The following is a 25,594-nucleotide window of genomic DNA, read 5'->3' as shown; positions in this document are numbered from 1 at the left end:
GGTGCCATTTTCCCTCGAGGGTGTACATAACCCATGGACCCCAGTCACAGCGTGCAAAAAATGTTTTGTTATACCTTGGTAACATTATTATTCCTCTTCTCAAAGTTCTGTTGTCATCATCAAACAATATTTACGACGAGTATATTTATAAGAAACAATTACTCACTGTTCCCTCAAACCCGCGGCCGTTTCGTACTTAGCACTGGAAATCGTCCAACGCTGGGAACATTCCAGAATGTACACTGGTTAACAAAACTCATGTTACCCGCCGCGCCATTGTACATGCGTTTTTGTTGCACGGCACGTGATTGGTTCTCGACCAATCAAACTTCACAATTTGTTACTGAGGTATAACAATTGTTATTGTTCAACCCCAAAATATTTAAGTTTACCCAGTCAGTTTCTCTTGTGGCTTTTAACTTGATATTTGAAATAAAAAGGCCACATCCCCTTATTTTTGGGAGTATTTGCCAATCTACGACCCTTCCACTAGAGGTCAATGTACTTACCTACATAGATCCTGTAGGAGAATCTGCCCATCAGCAGTAACACACATACATGAAGGGGAATTAAATTGATGATGAAAACGTACCCTCCCCATGCCGACACCTGCATCAACAAAAAGTATCAATAATTAATGCCAAAAAATCTTGCCATGATAATTGTCCTAAAACATTTAGAATTTCAAAGATAATTTTCTCGCCTGGGGGCCCAATTTCAGCACGAAAGTAAAGTCTGACGTCACAATACAAACAACCATGGTAATCATGGTAATACTGACAATAGACCTTATGCATTGACGTCATCCAGCGGCCATCTTAGTGGAAAAACGGTGACGAAACAATCAAAACGCACAAATTTGTACGCGCGGCGCACAGGATTGGCCAATGAACAACCTCCTTTTGACCTCTAGGTGAGGGCGCCCTACTGAAATGACGTCACGAGCATAAGGTCTATATGTCTTGCGATTAATTTTATTGCTTTGTGAAATCGTCCACAGGACGAGTGACAGAGGGAGAATGAATGAGGCAATGAAGGGCGAAGGCCCCTAAGCCGTTGAGGACACGATAAATTTACAGACAAATTTTTGTAAGAAATTAAGGGTTTTGCGGACTGCTTGAGACTTACCATATAGAAGTATGACAGTGACGTGGCCGCTGCCCATGATACTGAACCAGTCTTGACAGCTTTCAACTGTGAAACGCAAATAAAAAACAATACCAAAAAACCATTAAACACATGTAATTATATCTTGTTCTACATTTAGCTTGTAAGCACAAAAAGTGCTTAGCACAGAAAAAAACTTCTTGGAAGAAAACAGTTACCAGCCAAATTACAATGTAGTGCATAATGTTTGTGACTGGTTCCCTGTTCATTTTTGCTTAGCAGACAATGTTTTATACTATCAACAGCTCTCCAATACTTGTTACCAAGTAAGTTTGTATGCACTAACAATTATTTTAATTTTTAGCCAAAAGCGTCCAGTACCTTTAAACAGTCTTTTTTTCCTTTATGTGGGAGAGATGAAAATTAAATAAAAAAATATGACGAAAGTTTCACGATTTATCTTCAACTGGAAACAATCAAGTAGTTAATGCTGTCGTGCAACAGCTTACAAAACCCACACACCCCAAACTGAAACTAGATACTTGAACTAGAGTGCTAACTTGACCTGTGTTTTTTATGAAAGCGATTAAACGGCTGCACACATTTTGTGTGCGTCCAAAACCTTTGTAAAAGCTTGGCACAATTATTTCCATATCGGTGCTTTAATTAGTTTCCTGTGCATTATAATGGAATCCACGAATGAAACGTGAGTAGCATAAACCTTATATGCATGCATGTAAGTTTGTTTAAACGGCTTCAACAAATTTTGTGTGTGTCCAAACCTTTGTAAAAGCTTGGCACAATTATTTCCATATCGGTGCTTTTATTAATCTCCTGTGCATTATAATGGAATCCACGAATGAAACGTGAAATATTAAGTCTTGCGTGAGTAGCACAAACCTTACTAAATGCATGTAAGTTTGTTAAATAAGGTAAACAACTCCTTATAAGGGAATGCTGTGCGCGTCGCGCGTATCGCGTGATGTGGCACAACTGTTTCAGCCGTTGCTCTCGACCAATAGGAATGAAGAAACTGTCTTCTAAGAACATGTGCAAGGTCGCGTGTCAAGCCCATGAATTTACACTTTTTACCGGTCATAAACAAAAGGTTTATACACACCCACGTGACGCGCTCTCCACCAACAGGAATAGCGAAACTGTCTGAGGTATTTATAAATTCCTGTTTTAAACAGTATTCCTGTGTTTTAATAGATTTAATGCCAATTCCATAAACACTCATGCCACAACGACCACAGTGTACAGAATCCTGTTTTTTCTGAATAATTTTGGTTACCGAGAACGTTTTGTTTATCTTTTTAAAGCAAGTTCGTCACAAACCAAGGCTTAAAACCACTCGTGGTTAGTAGCTACCAAAATGATAATATCTTAGAGGAGATGAAGGTAGGAATTGATATTCCTCTCAAAACAGTCCAGACTGTAGGATCAAGAAGTGGTAATTGTACACAAAGGGAAAAATACTGACTTAGGTTGTCTCTTGGGGACAAGATGTAATGCTCCGAGCTTTCAGACTGTCACATTTTAAGAGGATTTACAGACTCTCCACATCGCCACAAAGGGAAGTCTATTGTGTTTTTTTGAACACACAACGGGCATTGTTTTTCCTCTTGTACAATGTCAGCTCGCATCTTAAATATAAGCTTGAAGGACAACAAATTTATATAAATTGGATAAAAATTGATATCTTTGCCCCTAACTATAGTTGTCTGAAGTAAAATAATTCTCAAAATGCATTCTACATACAAGCTACTATCTAAAGTTGCTGTTCTTCTAACCGACAAAGATTTTATTTGCCATTAATTGTTAGAAAGATAACCAAATGTATACCTTGTCTTCGAAGTCTTATAGCGCACATATCTTCCAACAAGGTACGCAAGGCACTTAGTATCACTTTTTACAGAAGATAGGTCATTGAAGATATGAATTCGCTTACATTCGGTTCACAATTATTTTTTTTACTAATGCTGTTAAAAAAATGGGGGGGGGGCGGGGTGACAATGCTAACAACTTTAATGACAAACAGACTTAGGGATATAAGATTTGAGGCATTGCATGGTGAGGTATCAATGTATATTTGGTTTGCGGTAACACCATGTGTGTATCTACTTGCCACGTAGAGTTGTTCTCAGGGAACTGTCTTGCTTTACTCTACTGCCGTGGAGTAGATAATCAGAGGTTCGGGAGACTTCTCAGTTCTGAAAAGAACTGTCCTGCTTTTAACTATTACCAGGGCGGATGGTATAGAAATTAGACTGGACTACTACTTTAGCTTATAGGATCGTAATAACTGTACTACCGCGGAGTCAGTTCTGAAATTGGTCTAAACGTTTCGACTAGCTTGCTCTAGTCATCGTCAGGACTTCTGACGATGTTACCGCAAACCAAATATACAGACTTAGGGATCTTAGGGATCTGTCAAAATTGTCCCTTGGATACTTCTTCACAAGTCACACATGGGTGGCCGATAATGCTTTCCATCCGTGTTACAGTTTTTTTCTGCCTAATATTTAGCGTCCGCTTGTCACTGCAAAATATGAATGGCCAACCAAACTAAATTCTTAATGAAAAAGAGTGCACGAACGCTGCATTAGTTTTTTGTTGGCTTCTCCTCATTTATAACAAATGAACCTTTCAGAATATTAAAGGCAGTGGACACTTTGGGTCATTACTCAAAATAATTATTAGCATAAAACCTTACTTGGTAACGAGTTATGGGGAGAGGTGGATAGTATAAAACATTGTGAGAAACAGCTCCCTCTGAAATGGCGTAGTTTTCGAGAAAGAAGTAATTTTCCACGAATTTGATTTCGAGGTCTCGAAATCAAGCATCTGAAAGCACACAACTTTGAGTGACAAGGGTATTTTTTTTCTTTTTGATTATTATCTCGCAGCTTCGACGACCAATTGAGCTCAAATTTTCACAGGTTTGTTATTTTATGCATATGTTGAGATACACCATGTGAGAAGACCAATAGTGTCCAGTATCTTTAAAGGTATTGTACAGGATCGGGTTTGGTAGAGCAGACAAAAATGAGCCTACACTTGTCTTGTGTGATCAGCCATTGCATGAATTAAAGCCATTGGACACTTTCGGTAAACAGTACTACCAAGGCCCACACTTCGTGTATCACAACTTATATATAAAATAACAAACCTGTGAAAATTTAAGCTCAATTGGTCATCGGAGTCGGGAGAAAATAACGGGAAAACCCACCCTTGTTTGCCGTGTCATGACATGCGTTTAAAATAAACCCACAATTCTCGATATCGAGAATTGATATTGTTTTTATGTTTTCTCAAAAAGTAAAGCATTTCATGGAATAATATTTCAAGAGAAGTCTTTCACCATTACCTTCTGTTAACCCGGTAAGTTATTTGTAAATCTGTGAACTTGTTTCTTTTTTTTTCTGTTCCGAAAGTGTCCAATGGCTTTAATAAACCTGTTAACATTTTGGTTTATCACGTTGTGTGACTCTTTATTCTGTTGTGTGACCATACATAATTTTCAGCATGTAAATTCATTGCCCTAAATTTTGGTTGTATTAGCATTCTAGAATACAACTTCATTTCAGAGGGAAAAACGCCTCTAGTATGAACTTCATAATCAATATCTTTTCTGACTTAAATGAAACAACAATGTTTTTTTTATCCACAATCCTGTATAGTTTGTGTAAAGGCAGTGGACATCTTTGGTAGTTGTCAAAGACCAGTCTTCTCACTTGGTGTATCCCAATATAAATGCATAAAATAACAAACATGTGAAAACTTGGGTTCAATTGGTCATTGAATTTGCCGCTATGTGAATGTATTGATGAGCACCAAACACAGTGGTTGTTCAACTTATAAATATAGCCCCAGATGGCTCGGCTCAGACTTCCTGGTAGGAAGGCTGTGCTGCAGTACTATTGAGTGACAATTTTATGCAGCCATTAAATGCACATTATTAAAAACCACATATTAATTTGATGCTTAAAAGACATTTGCATTTGGTGCCAAGGCCTAGAATTAAAGACAGTGGACACTATTGGTAATTGTCAAAGACTAGTCTTCACACTTGCTGTATCTCAACATATACATAAAATTACAAACCTGTGCAAATTTGAGCTCAATTGGTCGTCAAAATTGCGAGAAAACTATGAAAGAAAAAAACACACCATTGTCACACGAAGTTGTGTGCTTTCAGATGCTTGATTTCGAGACCTCAAGTTCTAAATATGAGGTCTTGAAATCAAATTCGTGGAAAAATACTTCTACTTGAAAACTACGTCACTTCAGAGTGAGCCGTTTCTCACAATGTTTTATACCATCAACCTCTCCCCATTACTTGTTACCAAGTAAGGTTTTATGCTCATAATTATTTTGAGTAATTACCAAAAGTGTCCACTGCCTTTAACCCACGGCACCCACAGCAACCTGTGCTTTTGCTGTGGTGCCTGGTCTCAGAACAAATTTATATTTTCCTCATGACGTGCCCCATTTTTGTCAAGGCCTGAGTGCCCCTTTAAACTTACCAGTGGAAATTCATACTTCTGTTTTACAATAGAAGTGCCCGTTATTTACACGTATGAATGAATACTACAAGCACCTTTCCTCTTCAACTATTGACCCGATTCACGGGGCCAAGTGCAAAATATTCACAAAGGAATTGGCAGAAAAATTTGCGGAAATGGTAGATGCACATTGTGCGGAGGCACGTTTTGCATCATGCAAGGGGGTCAGTATGTAGTTTTAATATCATCAACGTGAGCTTACTTACATGTACTATTTAATATTACTAAGCAAGTAGATAAAGCGTCATGTGCAATGTTTTTAAATTTAGAGGAGTGGCTCAACTATTCCACCCCATTTTTTTATATTACAAATTTGCCTCCTATTTAATTTCAATTTTTAAATTAATATAAAATTGTTGTAATTCAGCCTTTGAGCTGCGAGGACAGTTTTTTAATAAACCATTTTATCTATCTATATATCTATCTATCTAACATAAATTCTACTTTACAAAAAAGCTTTAAAGTTATTGGACACATTCGGAACAGTAAAACAAATTAAAAGTTCACAGATTTACAAATAGCTTACAGGGTTTACAGAAGGTAAAGGTGAAAGACTTCTCTTGAAATATTATTCCATGAAATGCTTTACTTTTTGAGAAAACATTAAAACAATATCAATTCTCGATATCGAGAATTACGGATTTATTTTAAACACATGTCATGACACGGTGAAACGTGCGGAAACAAGGCTGGGTTTTCCCGTTATTTTTCCCCAACTCCGATGACCAATTGAGCCTAAATTCTCACAGGTTTGTTATCTTATATCTAAGTTGTGATGCACGAAATGTGGGCTTTACACAATACTGTTTACCGAAAGTGTCCAATGGCTTTAAGTGCAAGGCCTGCATATAAATATTTATATTTGCAATCTTAACAATGTTGTGCAAGTCCTTCTAGAGTGAATGAATGGGTGCTAATATTACGCCATGTGTGCAGGTGTACTATGACTACATGTATGCCACAATATGTTTTTTTATGTAGTTATCAATTTGAACACATTTTTATGCCAGCACATACACTGTCTGATGACATCAAATTTTAAAACAGTAAAATGCAACGGATGCAAAAATATCTTTCACGGCTCAATCCAATTTTTTTTCTGGCTTTCATAGAAAATATTTTGCAGACGGCTGCAATACACAGGCATCTGTCATGTCGTTGGAGAGAGATATATTGTTTTGCTTTTCCCCTTGGATTTCTATTATCCCTTTTTTTAATCTTCTTGTGAAAAACCAATATGGGGTTAAGCCGATTAAACCAATAAATTAAGAAAAAACTCCCCCTTGTGCCCCTCCCCAAATAAGCTTTCACAAATTAATAAGTAATTAAATAATTCCAAACCCCCCCATAATTAAGTCCTGCCCCCACTCGCCCCCTCAATGTAGAAGTAAGATGTTGTTGTTGAGACAAGTGACCATAGTGTTGAGGATTGAGGACTGTAATAACAATTGCCGATCTCTCAATGGGCCAAACAGCCCGCGGCCACGCATACAAATCTTTTGCTGGTCCAACTATGTTGGTGTTGAGTTACACAAGAGTGGACGAAATGTATTTTAATATAATAATAATATTAATAATATTAATAATAATAATAATAACAATAAAGACAACACTGTAATGATCCCCCCCCAAAAAAAACCCCCCCCAAAACCTGGCACTATCAATCAATATTCATTACTTTTGCATAAATATGCATTCCTGACACACAACGCCATTCCTTACCCACAGATAATAAGTGAAGAGCAGAGCAAATATGGCAATTCCCTCGTTGTCATAGGAACCAGCAACTGAGCGAGAAATGTAGCCGGGCACTGTAAAGTAGAAGAGAGAGAAAATATTTATCATGTGAAAAAAATAAAAAAATAATAAACCAAAATAAAAAATAGAAAAAGACAAAGTTTGTCACATTTTGCACTTTCAGCTATTTGCATCTGTTGGTTTTTCTGGCAGAAAAAAATGACAAGGATCCAGGCATAAAGCATTAATCCATTCGGCTTGCTACTAAATTATTACAATTACCTACTGTGAACTTTGAGCATGGAGCAAACAGGTTTAAGTAGCCACTGAGACAATGGCCGGTGCATATTTAAAGACAGTGGACACTATTGGGAACTGTCAAAGACTAGTCTTCACACTTGGTGTATCTCAACATGTATGCAACAAATAGCAAACCTGTGAAAATTTGAGCTCAATCGGTCGTCGAAGTTGCGAAATATTAATGAAAGAAAAAACTTGTCACGCGAAATTGTGTGCTTTCAGATGCTTGATTTCGAGATCTCACATTCTAAATTTGAGGTCTCGAAATAAAATTCATGAAAATTACTTCTTTCTTGAAAACTACATCACTTCAGAGGGAGCTGTTTCTCACAATGTTTTATACTATCAACCTCTCCCCATTACTTGTTACCAAGAAAGGTTTTATGCTAATAATTATTTTGAGTAATTACCAATAGTGTCCACTGCCTTTAACATCTATTACAATTTGTTCTGGTACCCCCGATGAAAAATACGATTCCAACTGCCTGTAGCTTTATCAAATAAATATTAATGGTTATTAATTCAGAGTACATGTTGGTACCCTGCTTTTAATCAGTCATTTTCTAGCTATAGTGCTATTTTCTAGTTATTGACTTGCCCCACCTCTGAATTACCAGTTATGGTCATTAATCAGAATAGGTACAGTGTTGGAAGAGAATTATTTACTTGCCCGACCTCTGAATTACCAGAAAATTTTGACATTCAAATGTACAGATCATGGCTGAATGCCTTGTCCAACTGTTCAACGCAAAAATGCCTCTGGGTTTATCTACAAGTTGTTTTATCCAATTTGTCTTTAGAGCGGATAACGAGTGAGTACATGACTGTGCACATCATGCACCAATAACCATGACAAGTCGTATTAGTGGCTACTTAAATAGCGCGCATATATCCATCACACAGTGACGCTGTAACATACAGTATTTCCTGCAAGGTATGTGGAGCTACATTTGAATTATGAGACCTATTCCTATATAACAAGATGCTTTGGCACAATATGCTGCGGATCAGACCAGGAACACCGGGACGAACCACTTGTCTTTACGATAAGTGCACTGTTTTTTTTTTATGTGCAACACACAACACACGAATATGCGTCACCCGTAGAACTGCCAGCACTTCCTAACGTTGGTTTTACACTTGATCAAGGAAGGGGGGCTATAGCCCCTGTTCACACAAGAGCAATTAAGCAACGGTCCCTGACCAAAGAACATGTGCGAAATCATCGTTTGAAGATGACCTAAGCCACCATGTAAATTTACATCACATTGACATCACATGGTGATTGGTGAATGCATCCAAACAATACACAGTTCTGTGAGCCAACTCCCCCCCCCCCCCCCCCCCCATTCACGCACATAATACAAGAACAATTTAGCAACGGTCCCTGACCAAGGTCGTGCGCGAAATCATCGTGTGAAGGTGACCTAAGCCACCGTGAAAATTTACATCAAATTGACATCACATGGTGATTGGTGAATGCATCCAAACAATACACAGTTCTGTGAGCCAACTCCCCCCCCCCCCATTCACGCACATAATACAAGAACAATTTAGCAAGGGTCCCTGACCAAGGTCGTGCGCGAAATTATCGTGTGAAGGCGACCTAAGCCACCGTGTAAATTTACATCACATTGACATCACATGGTGATTGGTGAATGCATCCAAACAATACACAGTTCAGTGAGCGAACTCCCCCATCCCCCCCCTCCCCCCGTCCCCCACCCACCCATTCACACACATGACACAAGAGCAATTTAGCAAGGGTCCCTGACCAAAGGACGTGCGCGAAATCATCATGTGAAGAGATTCTAAGCCACCATCTAAATTTACAACACTGTTATAATACACGGTGAATGCATCCGAACAATGCACAATTTGAGGAAACTTTCTTCCCTCTAGTCACTGATCGTTTCAAATTGGCTCGATTGATAAAAAGCGATTATGCCAGCCTACAATGTTCGCTATGGTATCATGTGGTGAATGTAGACCTGAGGCTTCGCTCTTACAATGGCAAAGAATACCTGTGGTTTTTTAAACTGTTTTGAGAAAAATGCTCCAATTTAAAAGCTCCACGCATCATGGGCATCTTTTTTTCTCCCATTTATTAAAAATAATTTACAGAAATTATTTACCCCTCATGTTATCTCTCGTATTTTATTTGTTTTTATGAAGGCACTTCAAACATAAATAAAAGCAAAGTTATGACAGTTAAAACAAGAACTGTGTTCAGCCCTGATACTTCACGACGGCAACGACGGCAATTGCCGTCGTTGCCCCTACCGATTGCCGCAATGCCCTTCAAAAAAACAATTTTTCACGGCAATGATTGCCGTGCCCTTTTCTCATCATTGCCGCCGTGCCCTTCCTCCCGAAAACAAATTATATTCAACGTTGTCAAAGTTCGAAAATAAGCCCAAAAGTCCCGATGTCTGTGTAAATTTCACGCAACGAAATATACCCCAATTTCACGCACGTAAGGCACAACAGCAGATTTCAGGTCCGTTAGTCGTTGTTCTTTGCGTGCGACAAAAAAAATACTTGAAACATCGAACGCTAGAGGGCGTTTCGGAACAGAGCGATAGCGTGAGATTAAACGCCCTCTAGTGGTAAAATTACGCGAACCAACGCTAAACGCCTTGAGAAAAAGACTCGACGTGTCTTTGCATGCTGGGATAGTGGTTTTCCCCATGCTTGGTACATGTGATGTACCATCATGTACAGCATAGGCGTCGCGCACCGCATGCATTTATTCTGTCAACATCGTGTCAAAATGGAGCAGTTACGTGGGAAGTTTAGCGTCTCTACGAAAAACTACACAACGTGCATGACCAATAGTAGGATTACGTATGAACAAAAATTATTTATTTTGTATTGTAAGTAGTTGTTCTTTATTTTGTTGAATTAGATGAATGCTTTCTTTTTTCATTGGGTAACAGTTAGATTAGAAAATGGAAAATTTTGGAAGAACTATTTTTTACAGGCAATTCGGAGGTTTTTTTTCAAACTGCCGTCGTGCCCTTCGCAACTTTTTATGATTGCCGTGATGCCCTTCCAAATTTTTGAAAATTGCTTTGGTGCCCTAAATTTTTACAAAAAGTCAAGGCAAAACTGCCGTGCCCCTTAAAAGGCGAAGTATCAGGGCTGTGTGTTACACTGTCGACCTTGTCGATAAACAAAAAGAACAGACACACAGTATGTACGAATATCAATCAGTCACGACTAATTGACCACTCCTCTGTCCAATGTAAAGTGATGCTAAATGGTGCGTGATGAAAACAAAAATTGATAAAACCATCCACCAACAAAAAGCCTGGAATTTCATCTTTAAAAGGGCAAGGCCATTTTCATTTTGCAAAGGGCACTTTCATACTTCTTCTCCTTCTTCCATGTAAGTACAGACTCAATTACGAGCTAATTTTTGTGCTTAAATAACAGCGGCTACAGGATAATCTCAATATTTTAACTATTACCTTTTTTGGGCCAAACAAACAATTTATATCCATTTTACGCTTAAAATTTGCATTTAGTAATAAGTAATTCAAGTAAAAAAAAGCACCTCTCCGCACGGCTTTTTCAGCCAAGAGTCAAAAACTGCTTATCTACAATGTATATGATAATGATATGCAATGACCCCTTGAAGTCATTGGCGCTTTTTCCCAATAGCGTTCGTACACAGTTCTCCAGTTTTGGCCAACTGAGGGGGGCGCTATTTTCCAAATCAAATAGCGCCAATGACTTCACGATTCCTTTGTAGCGCGGGTTTGTTTGACCTCACGTTTTTCACAATTTTGGCTTGGAGTGTTTCGGAGCAAAACCATTTTTACCACGTTTTAACATGAGGTGAGAGACTCGTTATATATTTTGTCTGTTTCACACGAACTGCATCTATTACAAAAATGTAACAACTATATATTTCTGAGCATTGTATCCCGGCCTTTAAAGCAGCTCTTTGAAATTGGGCCCTGCCAAGAGTTACATGCACCAAACATTTATCTGTTGTTCATGATTTGGTGTCATGAGCGCCTTGAGTACCTTGTTCGGTAGATACGTGCGCTATATAAGACTTCGATATTATCGTTATTACTATGTTTTTCATGAGTTGTAACAAAAAGTGAACCCGTAATTGTGGCTGTGCGTATGTGTGTTTGTGGGGCTATTGTCTGCTGGAGGGGGTCTAGAGGGGGGGGGGGGGGGAATGGATGTAGGACTTACCGATAGCGATGAAGCACGCAGACAGCAACCCTGCTCCCGGACTCCACAACTCTTTGGTAAGGCCATAGGCAGCCAGTGCAGTTAACCCACTGAGAAAACAACATGGGGAACAGAAAAAAACAAGGTTTTCATTAAATACACGACCAGAGTTTCATCCAATACCTTCACTAGACCAAGTACATGTAGATTGCAGGTCTTTCTTCTCAGATCTTTTGTCGGACATTTCCACAAGACGGTATTAAATCTTTCTTTCTTCTTCCGTTCTGACATTTGTGACTTTTTTTACTGGCTTGAGGCTTCAACCCTGGCAGATATTGCCATTTAGCCTTTAAGATAGACTCTGCTAGGGTATACAAGGGAGGCCATTAACAGTTACGCTGCACTTGTATTAGGGGTAATTTTTGTTGGTGAAGCAGTTCAGCTCATTCCACCTTCACTTGTTCTTTCCATTTGCTGAACTTCCAAAATAAAGTGTTCACTTGTTGAGAAAAAAAAAAAAACTGTGTCAGCTGATTTTGATCAAGAACATCAAAGCCATCAACAGTTGCCGCATCTCTGGCCCCACTTTTCACAAATGGATACCAAGGAAATTTGAATGTCTGAAAGTCACCTTCAGGCGAACTTTGGAGATTCAACATTTTCAACATGACTTTTATTGGACACTTCAGAATACGTTTGCAGTAAGGGAGGAGTGAAGAAACAATATATTTTTATTAGGTGAGGTTTTCTTGTTTGAGTAGTGTTTGTTCTGAAAAGAACCGGTGGTTGACAACTCAACGTTTCGATCATCGGATCGTCTTCAGGAGAATGAAGTTGATGTGTAAAATAAGACATTTTGGAGGTAAATAACAAAGAAGGTTTTGGGAAAAAAATTACACAAGTTTGTTTTCAGAGTCATTTCTACAGTATGTACATGTAGCTTTCAAAACACAACTGTTGGATTTCCAACTTTTACCTGAATGCCGGAGCTAAAAATACGCATATATCTCGTATGTGGACCGGGATGTTGAGTAAATGAAGAAACCAGTGGATAGCTCCGGAGGTTACCATCAGCCCGGGGTACACCTAGGGGTAAAAAACACATACATTACAATACATATATTATATAGTTTAGGGTTAGACTGTGGAGTTACCATGTCCAGGGTACACCTAGGGGTAAAAAACACATACATTACAATACATATAGTTTAGGGTTAGACTGTGGAATTACCATTGGTCCGGGGTACGACTAGGGGTGAAAAAGACACACATTAGAATGCATAGGGTTAGGTTACCATTGGCCCGGGGTACACCTACATAGGGGTAAAAAATACATACACATACATCAGTTCAGGGTCAGACTGTGGGGTTACCAGCCCGGGTACACCTAGAGTAAATTAATATAGGGATACAAACACATCCAGTACATCACTTGCGGGTTACATGTAGACTGTAAAGAAGATGGCATTATTGTCTAAATGGCAATTTGAAAAACTTCACACAAAAATAGATTTGTGAGTTCGAATCCCACCTGAGTAACATGCCTGTGATATTTTTTCACAGGACTTGGGAAAGTACTGAGTATACAGTGCTAACACACATCGGTGTATGGGTAAAAACCAAAATTAATATTCTTTATCCCTGATACAAATTTAACATCTCTAATGTGTACGTTATTGTTAATTCAGCCAAATTGCACTTAAATCAATGTCAATTTTTTAATTTATTTAAGGGACACGTTGCATTGGATCCGGTGAGTTGGTCTATATAAAATGCGCATAATCATTAGAAAGATCATGCTTTAAAAGTGTTTTTTTTTTTTACTTTGCGAACTAACCTGGTCAGCCATTTTGTAGAGGGGCTGAGTAAAACATTTGACTCCACAAACTGGAGTGCCGTGTTAGTTCACAAAGTATCAGGAAATCCATGTAATTTCCAGGCATATTAGTGTGGATCGATGTTCTACCTCTAAAACATCTTTCTTACCATGTGCATTTTATAACAAACGGTTTCAACTGCTTTTCAAAGACCAACTCGCTTATTCCAAGGCAACGTGTCCCTTTAAAGCCATTGGACCCTTTCGGTACAGAAAAAAGTTCACAGATTTACAACAGATTTACAAATAATTTACAGAAGGTAATGTGAAAGACTTCTCTTGAAATATTAGCCCATGAAATGCTTTACTTTTTGAGAAAACAGTAAAACAATATAAATTCTCGTTAGCGAGAATTACGGATTTATTTTAAACACATGTTATGACACGGCGAAACGCGCGGAAACAAGGGTGGGTTTTCCCGTTATTTTCTCCCGACTCCGATGACCGATTGAGCCTAAATTTTCACAGGTTTGTTGTTTTATATATAAGTTGTGATACACGAAAGTGTGGGACTTGGACAATACTGTTTACAGAAAGTGTATAATGGCTTTAAGGTGAACAATAATGACTCCCAGATTCAAAAATTCAGACCCCCCTGATTCTTGAACTCGGAAAACAACAGGACCAAAGGAAACTTACTGTGCCCCCGACGATTCGCCCCAGAGGGTACCACGCCCTCTCGTCAAACCAGTTGAGGAAGTTGTAGAACCCATGGGATACAAGGTGATGAGTTGAGCGATAGTTGAACCTGAACACACAGTGAGAAAAATACTAGGAGTTAAAGAAAATAGGTAAAATGTACATTAAAAACTTCTGCTATCTTCACTTTAAAGTTTAACACAGCTAGCAGCATAGAATCCCTAGTAACGCGGAGTATGCACGGGCAAAGGCCAAAATATCGCCGCTAACCTGTGAAATACGCTTGCCGTAAGCACGGAATTCCCTGCTTCCGTAAGCGCTGATTCTGTGCTTACGGTAAGCAGAGCCATGAAATGGGGGCCCTGTGGCTAACCCTGTAAGCAGAGAATGGCGCCCTGTAAGCACAGAATTCAACAGTAAGCAAAGCCATGAAAGAGACCCCTTGCATATAACACCACAAGCCCAAACCAGCGCCCCTATTAATGTCAGTGTCAAAGAGCTATCATTGGCTGAGAGTTATGCCCGTCGCAAACGCACATTGTGCGCGTTTCCATTGTTTGACCTCAGTGATGGATAATCTTTCCAATGGTATTGATCCTGAAATTTAGGGGTCTACATTGTAATGTTACACACAACCAACATGCTTCGTTCTTGAAAGGGCAAGGGCACCAAGGCATTTTCTCCTTGGTAAAGAGTACCCTAATGTAGATGAGAAAAATTGTAAATTTCTACTAGAGCATTTGAAGGACACCAAGGCAATGACCAGGGGGCATGCAGGCAATAACCTTAATTTTCTCCCGCTCAGTGAAGTATCAGGGCTGAACCAAAACGCTAATATAACAAATACACTACCAGCTGTTTATTTTTAGTATAACAAAATGAATACCAGGAAATGATCTCAAATTTCATAAAAAAAAATAAAAAATAATACCTCAATCTACTTATCAATTGCCTCCTCTAGTAAAAGGGTTGTGTCATGATTAAAACATGCCTGTGGCTCTACATGGACTGGGAGACTTTTAGACGGTTATTTTTCACAGTTCTTGCCAGTAGTGCGCATTGTCAGACTTAAGGGCGAGTCACACTGCAGCGATAACAAAAATGATAACGATCATGACGCAAAGAGAACGCATTTTATTGGTTGAATGAGCGTGTGGTATTCTGCGTGGAGCAATTCAATTACATGTAATAGAATGCGTTCCTCTTTGCGTCGTGATCGTTATCGTTTTCGTTATGGCTGCAGTGTGAATCGGCCTTTATGCATGCAATACTGAGCGTGTGCACTCACGTTCAGAGCCGCAAAAAAGTGCCGTTATGTTTGCTGCCAGGTCTGTGGATTTCAATGTTTTTCTTGTTTTTACTCAAAAGGTCTTCTTTATATTATTTTAGGAAATATTTCTGGACACAAAAGAAAATTGAACAAGATTCTCTCTTTTAAAAACAATTTTGCGCAAGTTTTGTGGGAAAGGCCTATTCTAGCCAGACTAAAACCAAACCCTTAAAATATCTAGTGAAAGCTCAGTGTACACTGACTAATAAAAACTGTTGTATGGATGGTAAAGTCCGTTTCTTAAATTCTCACTAACAGCGGTTTACTATCGTTGATGGGTAATGAATAATACAAATTTATTTCACCAATAAACCAAATTGCAATCGTCATCATTAGCCCTAACTCCCTAGGGTAATTTAGTAGGATCATAATGAGCTACAATCTTTAAAAGCTTGATATTCTGTAAGTGCTTCCCACAAATTTGTGTAAGGGCAAGGCCAAATTAATATTCTTTATCCCTAATGCAAATTCAACATCTATTAAAATTAAGTATAGTCCTTTATTTTAAGAGGATTACCCAACGTGTACCTTCCCTTTAAAGGCAATCAGGGAAGCCCTCTAGGTAGCAAGGTTCATTTGACTGACCCTATCCTCACAGTGTTGTGACGGCTAGTGATAAAATAAGCACTGTCAAGTCAAATTTAACGTTGTATACCTCCAGTGAATGATTAAAAGGGGAATGTAGCGTTCACCGATGACTGCGTACTGTCTACTCCCTCCCTGGGCGCACACACGATGAACAATGTAGGTACATTAATTTGCCACACTGCAGAATGCTTATTTGCTAATTATCATTCATTGCATACTCATCAAAATATAAAAATTTATGTGGAGGAGTACGATCGTTAAAAGACCACACGCATAAATTATTTCACTCCTGAACAAAGAAATTTAAATAAATTAATTTACATGTGTGTCTTTTCTCAAACCGGTGCTGAAAATTGGTGTTTGTTTTGGGTTATTTGGCATTATTTGGCAACGTTTTGGGAGGGTTTTAATCGAGGAAATATTTTGGTTGTGAACCCTGGGATTTAAATTGGATGGTTGTCAAGCATTTGAATTTTTTCTTTAACAAGACCAATTTTACACAACAACAAAAAGATGGAAATACAGCATTTTTATATAATCATGTGCAAATATCAAAAAAATTATTCCTTTCATAAAAAAAAATTAAAAAAAATTATCATTTTGTGTCCTTTCTTTCGTGCGCATCAGACCTTCCAAGGCTCTTGACTGCTTTACTCAACATCAAACACAGTGTAAGTACAATGCTCTTGAACGTTGAAAGGCAATACTTTGCTTAATTTCAGAGTTTTTTTTTTTCCTGTCCTGGATATCAAACTCTACTGATCTAATGTGTGGGAGACTGATGTTAGCACTCATTGTAACAGCACACTCAAGTCAACTTAAATAGTCTGGTGTTACCCACAGTGCATAATATGTTTGTTTTTTGTGCACCTAAAAAAACTCTTCTACTCTTGAATGTTGAGTTGAACAAAGACAAATTGACAATAGACCAGTGTTGGAGGTCTTAAAACCAACCGCTGCCTGACCTTGGCAAGGGCCTCAATAGAGCTGCTTTAAAGCACAAAAAGCGGCTAGGCACCATATAGTTATAATGCTTACCAGAATACGGTTTTACCAGCCAAAAAACCATGATGTCACATATACAAATTGTACCTGGCATCCTGCTCGTTTCTGCTAAGCAGAAAATTGTTTTGCTTTTAGCAGCTCTTTAAAATTGGGCCCTGTATGCTAACAGCACTGTAATGGCCTGGACACCTTCTGGACCTAAGGAACCAGCCGAGGCTGGTATGAGGCCGCCAATTTTGACTCAAATTTTCGACCATTTATATTTTACATGTACATGTACTAACCATTCACTTCCCCCATAAATGCTATCGTGGAAGTGGACCTGAGAATTCGCCGACCAAAATTCTGACCGTGAAAGACGCATGCGCAACGGAAACCCAAAGATATCAAAATTTGAAATAGATCGGCTCCTGCTGATAAATTATTTTCTTTATTCTTAAATTGATACATGTGATAATGTGAAGGAAAAAAAAAGAAGCCAAAATACATTTCGATACAAAATGCTGTGGAAAGCATATTAAGCTTTGCAGTCAATCATCAAGCTTTTATGTCTCTTTTGATAAACTCAACCAAAAATAACTCTGACTTTCTGATTCACAGGTTTTGGGTATTACTTGAACATGTCGACCACAAGGAAGTTGAAGAGAAGAGACAAAGCAAACGTAGTGCCAGCTGCAGCCTCATGAAAATGTAGGAATACGATGGAAATTCCCAGCAAAAGCCATCACTGCCAGAATTCTTTTCATATTCAGGAATTTTAACGAAGATCTAAACATCTGGAACCTTTAATTCGAGTCACAACAAAACACTGAGAATATATTGTACATTTTATAAATAAAATTGAGCAGTGAGGAAAATGAAAGCATTTTATTTGACATACAAATATACGTAAAAATACAAAATCTTTAAGTAATGTTTTTTTTTTTTTTTACCTGTCAGGCCTTGCTCTTTTAAGCTATGTAATCAAGTCTTTTATTTTGCTCCAGAAGACGATCAGAGCATACTGACCGAAACGTCAAGTTAAAACCAACGATTCGTTTCAGATCCACCCCAACTTAGAGATATAATTTAGAGATACATGTAGTCATTACATAGTGTTACCGCAAACCTTTCTATATCGTATTTCCACCATGCAAAGTTTCAAATCCTACTTACATTTTATAAATAAAATTGACATTTGACATACAAATATATGTAAAAATACAAAATTTCAGATTCACCCCAACTCATTTAGAGATAGTCATTACATAGTGTTACCGCAAACCTTTCTATATATCGTATTTCCACCATGCAAAGTTTCAAATCCTACATAACCAAGTCTTGGTTTACCTTACACATGGGGAAGTTTTAGTAGACCTGATGTAACTTAGGCCTAATGATAGCAATCACAACCAAATAAAGTTACACTCAAACACTTAAAAATAAATTAACACAAAAGATGTATTATTCACATCTGATTGGAAGAAATGAGCTCTTTAAAGCCATTGGACACTTTCGGTACAGAAACAAATTTAAAAGTTCACAGATTTACAAATGACTTACAGGGTTTACAGAAGGTAATTGTGAAAGACTTCTCTTGAAATATTATTCCATGAAATGTTTTACTTTTTGAGAAAACATTAAAACAATATCAATTCTCGATATCGAGAATTACGGATTGTTTTTTAAACACATGTCATGACACGGCGAAACGTGCGCGAACAAGGGTGGGTTTTCCCATTATTTTCTCCTGACATACATGTACGATGACCCATTCAGCCCAATTTTCACACGTTTGTTATTTTATATAAGTTGTGACATGGGTAACACTGTTTACCGAAAGTGTCCAATGACTTTAAACAAATACACATACAGGTTAGACAGTAGCCCACAGGGCAAGTTGGGAATGTTTACTAGCCCGCAGTAGTTTTGACTAGACAATGTATGTCTGGCTAGTGTTAAGGGCAAACCCTGCTTACATAGTTTGGCATAAACTGGCCTTGGCCTTGAATGCTGCGACTCAACCTTAACCTTAACCTTGGAGACCCAGGACTCAGCTGTACCTGGAAGGTCTTAGACGAGACAAAAACACTTAAGACTTGAACCCACTACCTCCTGCTTACAAAGCTCTACCTACAGAGCTATCTAGTCCGATATTGGCGGTCTCCCTAATTTGTCAACATCCTTCTTAGGGGTGCAAATCAGAATCCATACAACCATTACCTGCTGTGAAGCCAAGGAAAACACCCAAGTTTACGGTGCAAACTGGAAAATGGCAGCCCGGAGATCGGCTAGTTGACCCAACTGGCAGAGAAGAGCACTGGCACATTTAACCATAGGACATCCGTTCAAATCTTGCTCTAGTCAATTTTTCTTTGTTCAACCCTAAATCATTAAAGATCTTACCCCGTCAGTTTCCCTTAGTGGTTTTTAACTTGGATAAATTATAGATTTTTAATATATGGCCAGGGATATTGGAATTGAAGACCTACGGGCTATAGTTTTTTGGTAAACTTTTTCAATTCCAGGCATATGTCCCTGGCTTTTGTATTGTTTTGATTATGTTTGTATTCTGTATGTGTTTTTATACAGAATAAATAATTATAATAATAAATAATACCGTAAAGATAAGACTAAGATTTAAGAAAAGACACGGCACTTGAATCAACGGATTTCAAGTCGGCAATGGGGGACAGGAAGGCTTAGGGAACCATCGTGATTCGAGGACACCACTAGACTTAAGCAAGTAAGCAAGGAACCAGTTCATTCACACACTCGGCCAAATACACAAGGTTAACCCCTGAACACTGTTTTAGAATGTACTTTGTTCAGTGACATCTTAAACAAAAACACAGTTTCTTCTCAAAATATTGGAAGAGTATGAATCTATTGATGGATACAGACCACATGAGACTACATGTACAAGGCAAAATTGTCATTCATTCAAAATAAACACAAATTTCCATCGTCAATGGGCCTGGGAAAATCCAAAGTCAACAATTATTACTAAGTTCAAATATGAGGGGTATATTCTTTTTTGTAAATTCTACATACTGGCGCAAGGGTGGGGGGCGTTCTTGTTTTCCGTCCCAGAGGTATTAGGAATCGTTGATCAAACACAGACATTTGGTTGATTGCTTTTACACACAGTTTAGTTCAGCAAATTGCATATTTAACCCTCCTACAGGTAGCAATCAATATTACATGTACATGGATGGTGGCCCTGAAGGGACACCGCATCACAAAAAATGTGTGCATATATGTATGGGATGGCGTCTGTGAAATGTTTTCGCAAATATGTGCGGAAATGTTCGTTGAATAGAATCACAGGCCTGGAGTTACACGCAGGATATTATGCCATGGCCTCTGTTGCCCCTGGTCTCGGCCTTGGTGCCCCATCAAAAGTTGCCCATTGACCTTAAGATTTTCCAATGGAAGTGCCCTTTATTCAAAATTAAAATGGCCTTGCCCTTTCAAGGATGAAATTCCAGGGAATCATTTTCTAATATGCGCACTATGTATGCATTAAATGCAAACAAAGCAATGACATGAATTTTGTTGTGATCTTTGGATTAAATTCCTGATGATCTGCAGTGTTTCTTAGGGGAGGCCCTTATTTCATGGACCTGCTTATAAAAACATATTGCTTACAATTTTCAGCTTAGCAGGATACCAGTCACAGAGGGTACAGGTACAATGTATGTGACATGATATTTTGAATGGGACCTGGGCCCAATTTCATAGAGCTGCTTAGCACACATTTTGCTTAGCATGAAGTTAATTCCTTGATAAAAAACAGGATTACCGAATAAAATTCTGTTTGTTGCATATTGCTTGTTGCTGGTACTTAGCTGTTGTTTGCTTATTCTGAAAATCACGTGGAAATATGTTGGTAAATCCTGTTATTGTCAAGGAAGAAATGTCATGCTAAGCAAGTTTTTGTGCTTAGCAGGTCTATGAAACTGGGCCCAGGCTAATGTTTGAAAACAACTTTGCTGAACTTTCCAGGCAGGGCTCAACATTTGGCAGTGTTTGGGGCAAGTCATTAAGACTGTAAAACTTACATGGTTTTTAGTGCTAAGTTCTTACAGCTGTGCTTTAATTTATCAAGTTTCCATTTCATAGCGCTGCTACAACTACAAAATAAGTAAACAAAAAGACAAGCTAACCTTTTGGTGCTCACTGTATGAAAATGCATGACATTCACTGTAAACATAACAATGCAAATCCATGGCCTGTCTTAGTGTTAGCGTAGGGTTATAGTCAGCTACAAAACTATACTGATTGCAATTTGTTTACAGTCAGCTACAAAACAAATATACTGATTGCAACTTGTTTAAGTGATTGTCACAGAAGTGAATCACCTGGACCAGATTAATTTAATTAAATTATGCGACAATGTACTTAAATTTATTCAAGATTGTTTTATTTTTTATAATGGTGTTGGCCACTTATGACATTCGATGGGCATGGACATCCCACTGGCACTATCAATTGACTGATTGAGAATGTTTTGTTGGGTATTGCTTAGATCATTAGAATGAGGTTTTTCAAAATTTGCAACAGACGGAGGACAATCATTTTAACAATTTTGTGCGTAATTTTGTTTTTAAAACAATGCAAACAAATATGAAAACATAAATTAAAGTCCAATCAGTAATAATTTATCAGACAATACAAAGATCATAGACATACATAGAGTAGTCAGTACACAACAATAGAACAATAGGCCTAATAAATAAATAATTTAACGCAGGATTTCACAAACATGTTTTAATTTTCATGTAGGCCTATTTGTTACTTTTGAATTTTTGTTCTTTTCAACACCACCACATGCCATGCAAATTAAAATTAAAGAAATGAATCAGGAATTGTCATGATTGAATGAGATTATTATTATTAATAACGTTTCAGTTGAATGCAAACAAAGATGTAAATAAAAAGAACAAGATACCATTTATGATTTGGAAAAGTTACTGGAGAATCCCATCGTCACTTTTTCCAAAACAAAAGTCTTTGTTTTGTCTTGTGTGCAACAATATATCCAGTGAAGTGGCAGTGCTGTGACCTGTGTGTGCAGTGTGTAATTAATTGGAGTTTGATTTGAACCAGGTCCATGTTTGATTTGAACCATGTTTGAACAAAGATTTCAAGAATAAGATCACATACACTGGACAGTAGTCGAAAGATGCAGAGGCAGATGCATAGAGAATTATACAAATTGTCAAAGAATTACATATAGAGAAACAGAAACATTTTCTCACCATGGATCAAACTCGTGAATGATGCTCTCGAATCGGATCACTGCAAACAGACGGGAGCTGAACGCAGCGAGGCAAGCCAAGAACAGTATGACAAACGTGAGTAAGCCCTGTACCGCACCCGACATGGACGTAAACTTCTGCGTCTCAGACCCATCGTAGGTGACAATTTCCACCTCCTTACCCAGCTCCTGATTTTTGGTGGATTTCTGGGCCTGTTTGTGGCGGTTAGCGGAGCTCTTGACGGCCATTGGAGCCTGATTTGGGCTCCGTTTTCCGGGGTGAGTCGGAGCGTCGTATTGACCGGTGTGTTCCGCCATTTTGGTTCGATGCACACATGTATATGGCCTCAGTCACAAACACTAAAACACGCACCCTGATGTTGCCTTCAATCAAATCTTTACACAAATAAAATATGTTTTATAAAACCTACCCTCAGCTAAATCAATATCTGAGACTCAATTTATGTAGTAAATCACATTAATTCTGCTAATGTATGCGATAAATCAGAATTAATGCAAAGACTTGCGAACGAGGCTGTGATAGCTAGACCAATCATGTTTGGCGTCGTGTGAAGGAGGTAGCGCATACCACGCATGCACTAAATGTATGGGAGGGGCATATTATTAATAATTTTCGTCTATAATAATAATTTTTAGTTTGGAGGAAGTGCAATAACAATAAACCATTTATAACAAAAGCACAGATAAGGTAAGACACAGGTAAGCGCGACTTAACGGTCTTGTTGCGATGGCCCAAAATTATACATAATTTCTGCTTGTCTTTCGATCCTTGCACCACGTGCATGCATACACCACCTACTCGATTTAGTTAATTGTATTTCATTGAATAATAAAATAAGAGAAAAGAAATAGGCTAATAAAACCATTCTTTCAGAAATTTCTGCACAATTTTTGAGAAAAAAAACTTCCCCCTATAACCAAACAAATAATACAAAAAACCGTTTGGTTTTGCCCTTGCCTACGCGGCTCACCTTTTTACCATCATTAACTGAATAGAATGGACGACAAATTAATGTGTACAATTCCTATTTGAAGAAATAAAATTTAGTGGATTATCTATCTAGATACATCCCTGCCCTGCAATTGGACCGATTAAGTGTTTTGTGTATTAAAATGTCGCGATCACAGACATAAAGAACGGTTCTTTATGTCTGTGATCGCGATCCATTGAGCAGTAAGTTATCTGGCGCCCTCTTGTGATTGGACATCAGTTTACAAACACAATACAGTAGGTGCTAAAATATTATTATCTAAAGCGATAAAATGAACATGAAACAGGTAAAAAAACATTTTTTTTTACAATCAATAATTTAAGAGAAATTATAACATGACAAGTGAGGTGTGTAATTAAATTAATACTAGAGAACAATCAAAATAATGGAAAATAATGGAAAACCAGAATAATCGTCAACAAGACTGGGGTGCTGCTCTCTTCAAACCAAGCTTCGCTTCTACAATTCCAACGTGCTTTCTACTTTACTCTATGGCTGCGAAACTTGGAAATTAAAATCAAGTCAAGAGAAGAAACTTGATGCCTTCGACTTAAGATGCCTAAGGAAGGTCTTTGGCATTAAGTGGGATGACTTCGGGATGGGATGACTTCGTCTGCAACAATCTGTGGGCGGCGCATGAACTGGATGGACCATGTCCCCCCCCCGCCCCTTCGAGACTCGCCAATCATGTCCTGTGGTGGAGAACCCGCCGGGAAGAGGGAGGAGAGGCCGACCTAAATGAACTGGCACCAGCATCCAGCGGGACCTTCATAGGGTCAAATAGAGGCTGGAGCTACGTCAGGTCACTGACCGCTGACCGATCCAACTGGAGAATGTTGACTGACATAATAGAACTAGGCACAATTATTAAAGGCAGTGGACACTATTGGTAATTGTCAAAGACTAGCCTTCACAGTTTGTGTATCTCAACATATGCATAAAATAACAAACCTTTGATTTGAGCTCAAATTTGAAATCAAATTCGTGGAAAATTACTTCTTTCTCGAAAACTATGGCACTTCAGGAGGGAGCCGTTTCTCACAATGTTTTATACTATCAACCTCCCCCCATTACTCGTGACCAAGTGAGGTTTTATGATAGTAATTATTTTGAGTAATTACCAATAGCGTCCACTGCCTTTATTAGCTTACTTTTAAACATTCAAAGAAGTGGCATTAGTGAGAGGAGTGTTCAAAGAGTTCCAGCTTTTAGGGCCTGGGTATTAATACGTTTGTGAGAAAGAATGGTCCAATGCAGCAAAACATTTTGTCTGTCGGTTGTGGTATCATTAAAGACCCAGGATGGACACTAATGGTAATAATTGTCAAAGACCAGTCTTTTCACTTGGTGTGTCTCTACATATTATGCTTAAAGGCAGTGGACACTATTGGTAATTACTCAAAATAATTATTGGCATAAAACCTTACTTTGTAACGAAGTAATGGGGAGAGGTTGATGGTATAAGACATTGTGAGAAACAGCTCCCTCTGAAGTAACCTAGTTTTGGAGAAAGGACTAATTTTCCACAAATTTGATTTCGAGACCTCAAGTTTAGAACTAAACGCACACAACTTCGTGTTACAAGGGTGTTTTTTTCTTTCATAGTTATCTTGCAACTCAGTTATCTTGCAACTCTTTTCACAGGTTTGTTATGTTATGCATATGTTGAGATACACCAAGTGAGAAGACTGATCTTTGACAATTACCAATAGTGTCCATTGCCTTTAAATTAACAAACCTGTGAAAATTTGACCTCAAGCTGCCAGATTAATTGAAAGAAAAAAAACCCCACCGGTTTCAGGCTCGATTTCGAGACCTCAAATTATAATATAAGCAAAGGCGAAAATTAAATTACGGAAAACAAAACAAAAACCAAAACAGAACACAAGGTGATTGAGCTGGAGGGGGGTCATAACAAGAACATCTTGTCGAGTATGCACCCCCAAACGAAGCAATGAAGCAAAACTATAGGTCACTGGAAAAATCATAACACAA

At 38.3% G+C, this 25,594-nt stretch overlaps 1 protein-coding gene across 2 annotated transcripts in view; it reads right to left on the bottom strand.

The window, feature by feature from the left end:
- LOC117287809 (dolichyl-diphosphooligosaccharide--protein glycosyltransferase subunit STT3B-like) overlaps positions 1-22,909 on the bottom strand; it is a 36,851-nt gene extending 13,942 nt beyond the window's left edge. For both annotated transcript variants that reach the window (XM_033768329.1, XM_033768330.1), the window contains exons 1-7: positions 22,588-22,909; positions 14,422-14,530; positions 12,883-12,992; positions 11,928-12,016; positions 7,398-7,486; positions 1,129-1,194; positions 510-609 (exon numbers count right to left, since the gene is read on the bottom strand). In XM_033768329.1, coding sequence (XP_033624220.1) covers positions 510-609; positions 1,129-1,194; positions 7,398-7,486; positions 11,928-12,016; positions 12,883-12,992; positions 14,422-14,530; positions 22,588-22,904 — 880 coding nt within the window. In that variant the 5' untranslated portion in view covers positions 22,905-22,909. The remainder of the gene's footprint in view (positions 1-509; positions 610-1,128; positions 1,195-7,397; positions 7,487-11,927; positions 12,017-12,882; positions 12,993-14,421; positions 14,531-22,587) is intronic.
- Between the last annotated feature and the right edge of the window lie 2,685 nt (positions 22,910-25,594).

Source organism: Asterias rubens, chromosome 3 (assembly GCF_902459465.1).
Source record: "Asterias rubens chromosome 3, eAstRub1.3, whole genome shotgun sequence".
In the NCBI taxonomy this organism is placed as follows: Eukaryota; Metazoa; Echinodermata; class Asteroidea; order Forcipulatida; family Asteriidae; genus Asterias; species Asterias rubens.
Note: the sequence above shows the minus strand (reverse complement) of the source record. Positions and strands in the feature narration are given on the sequence as shown.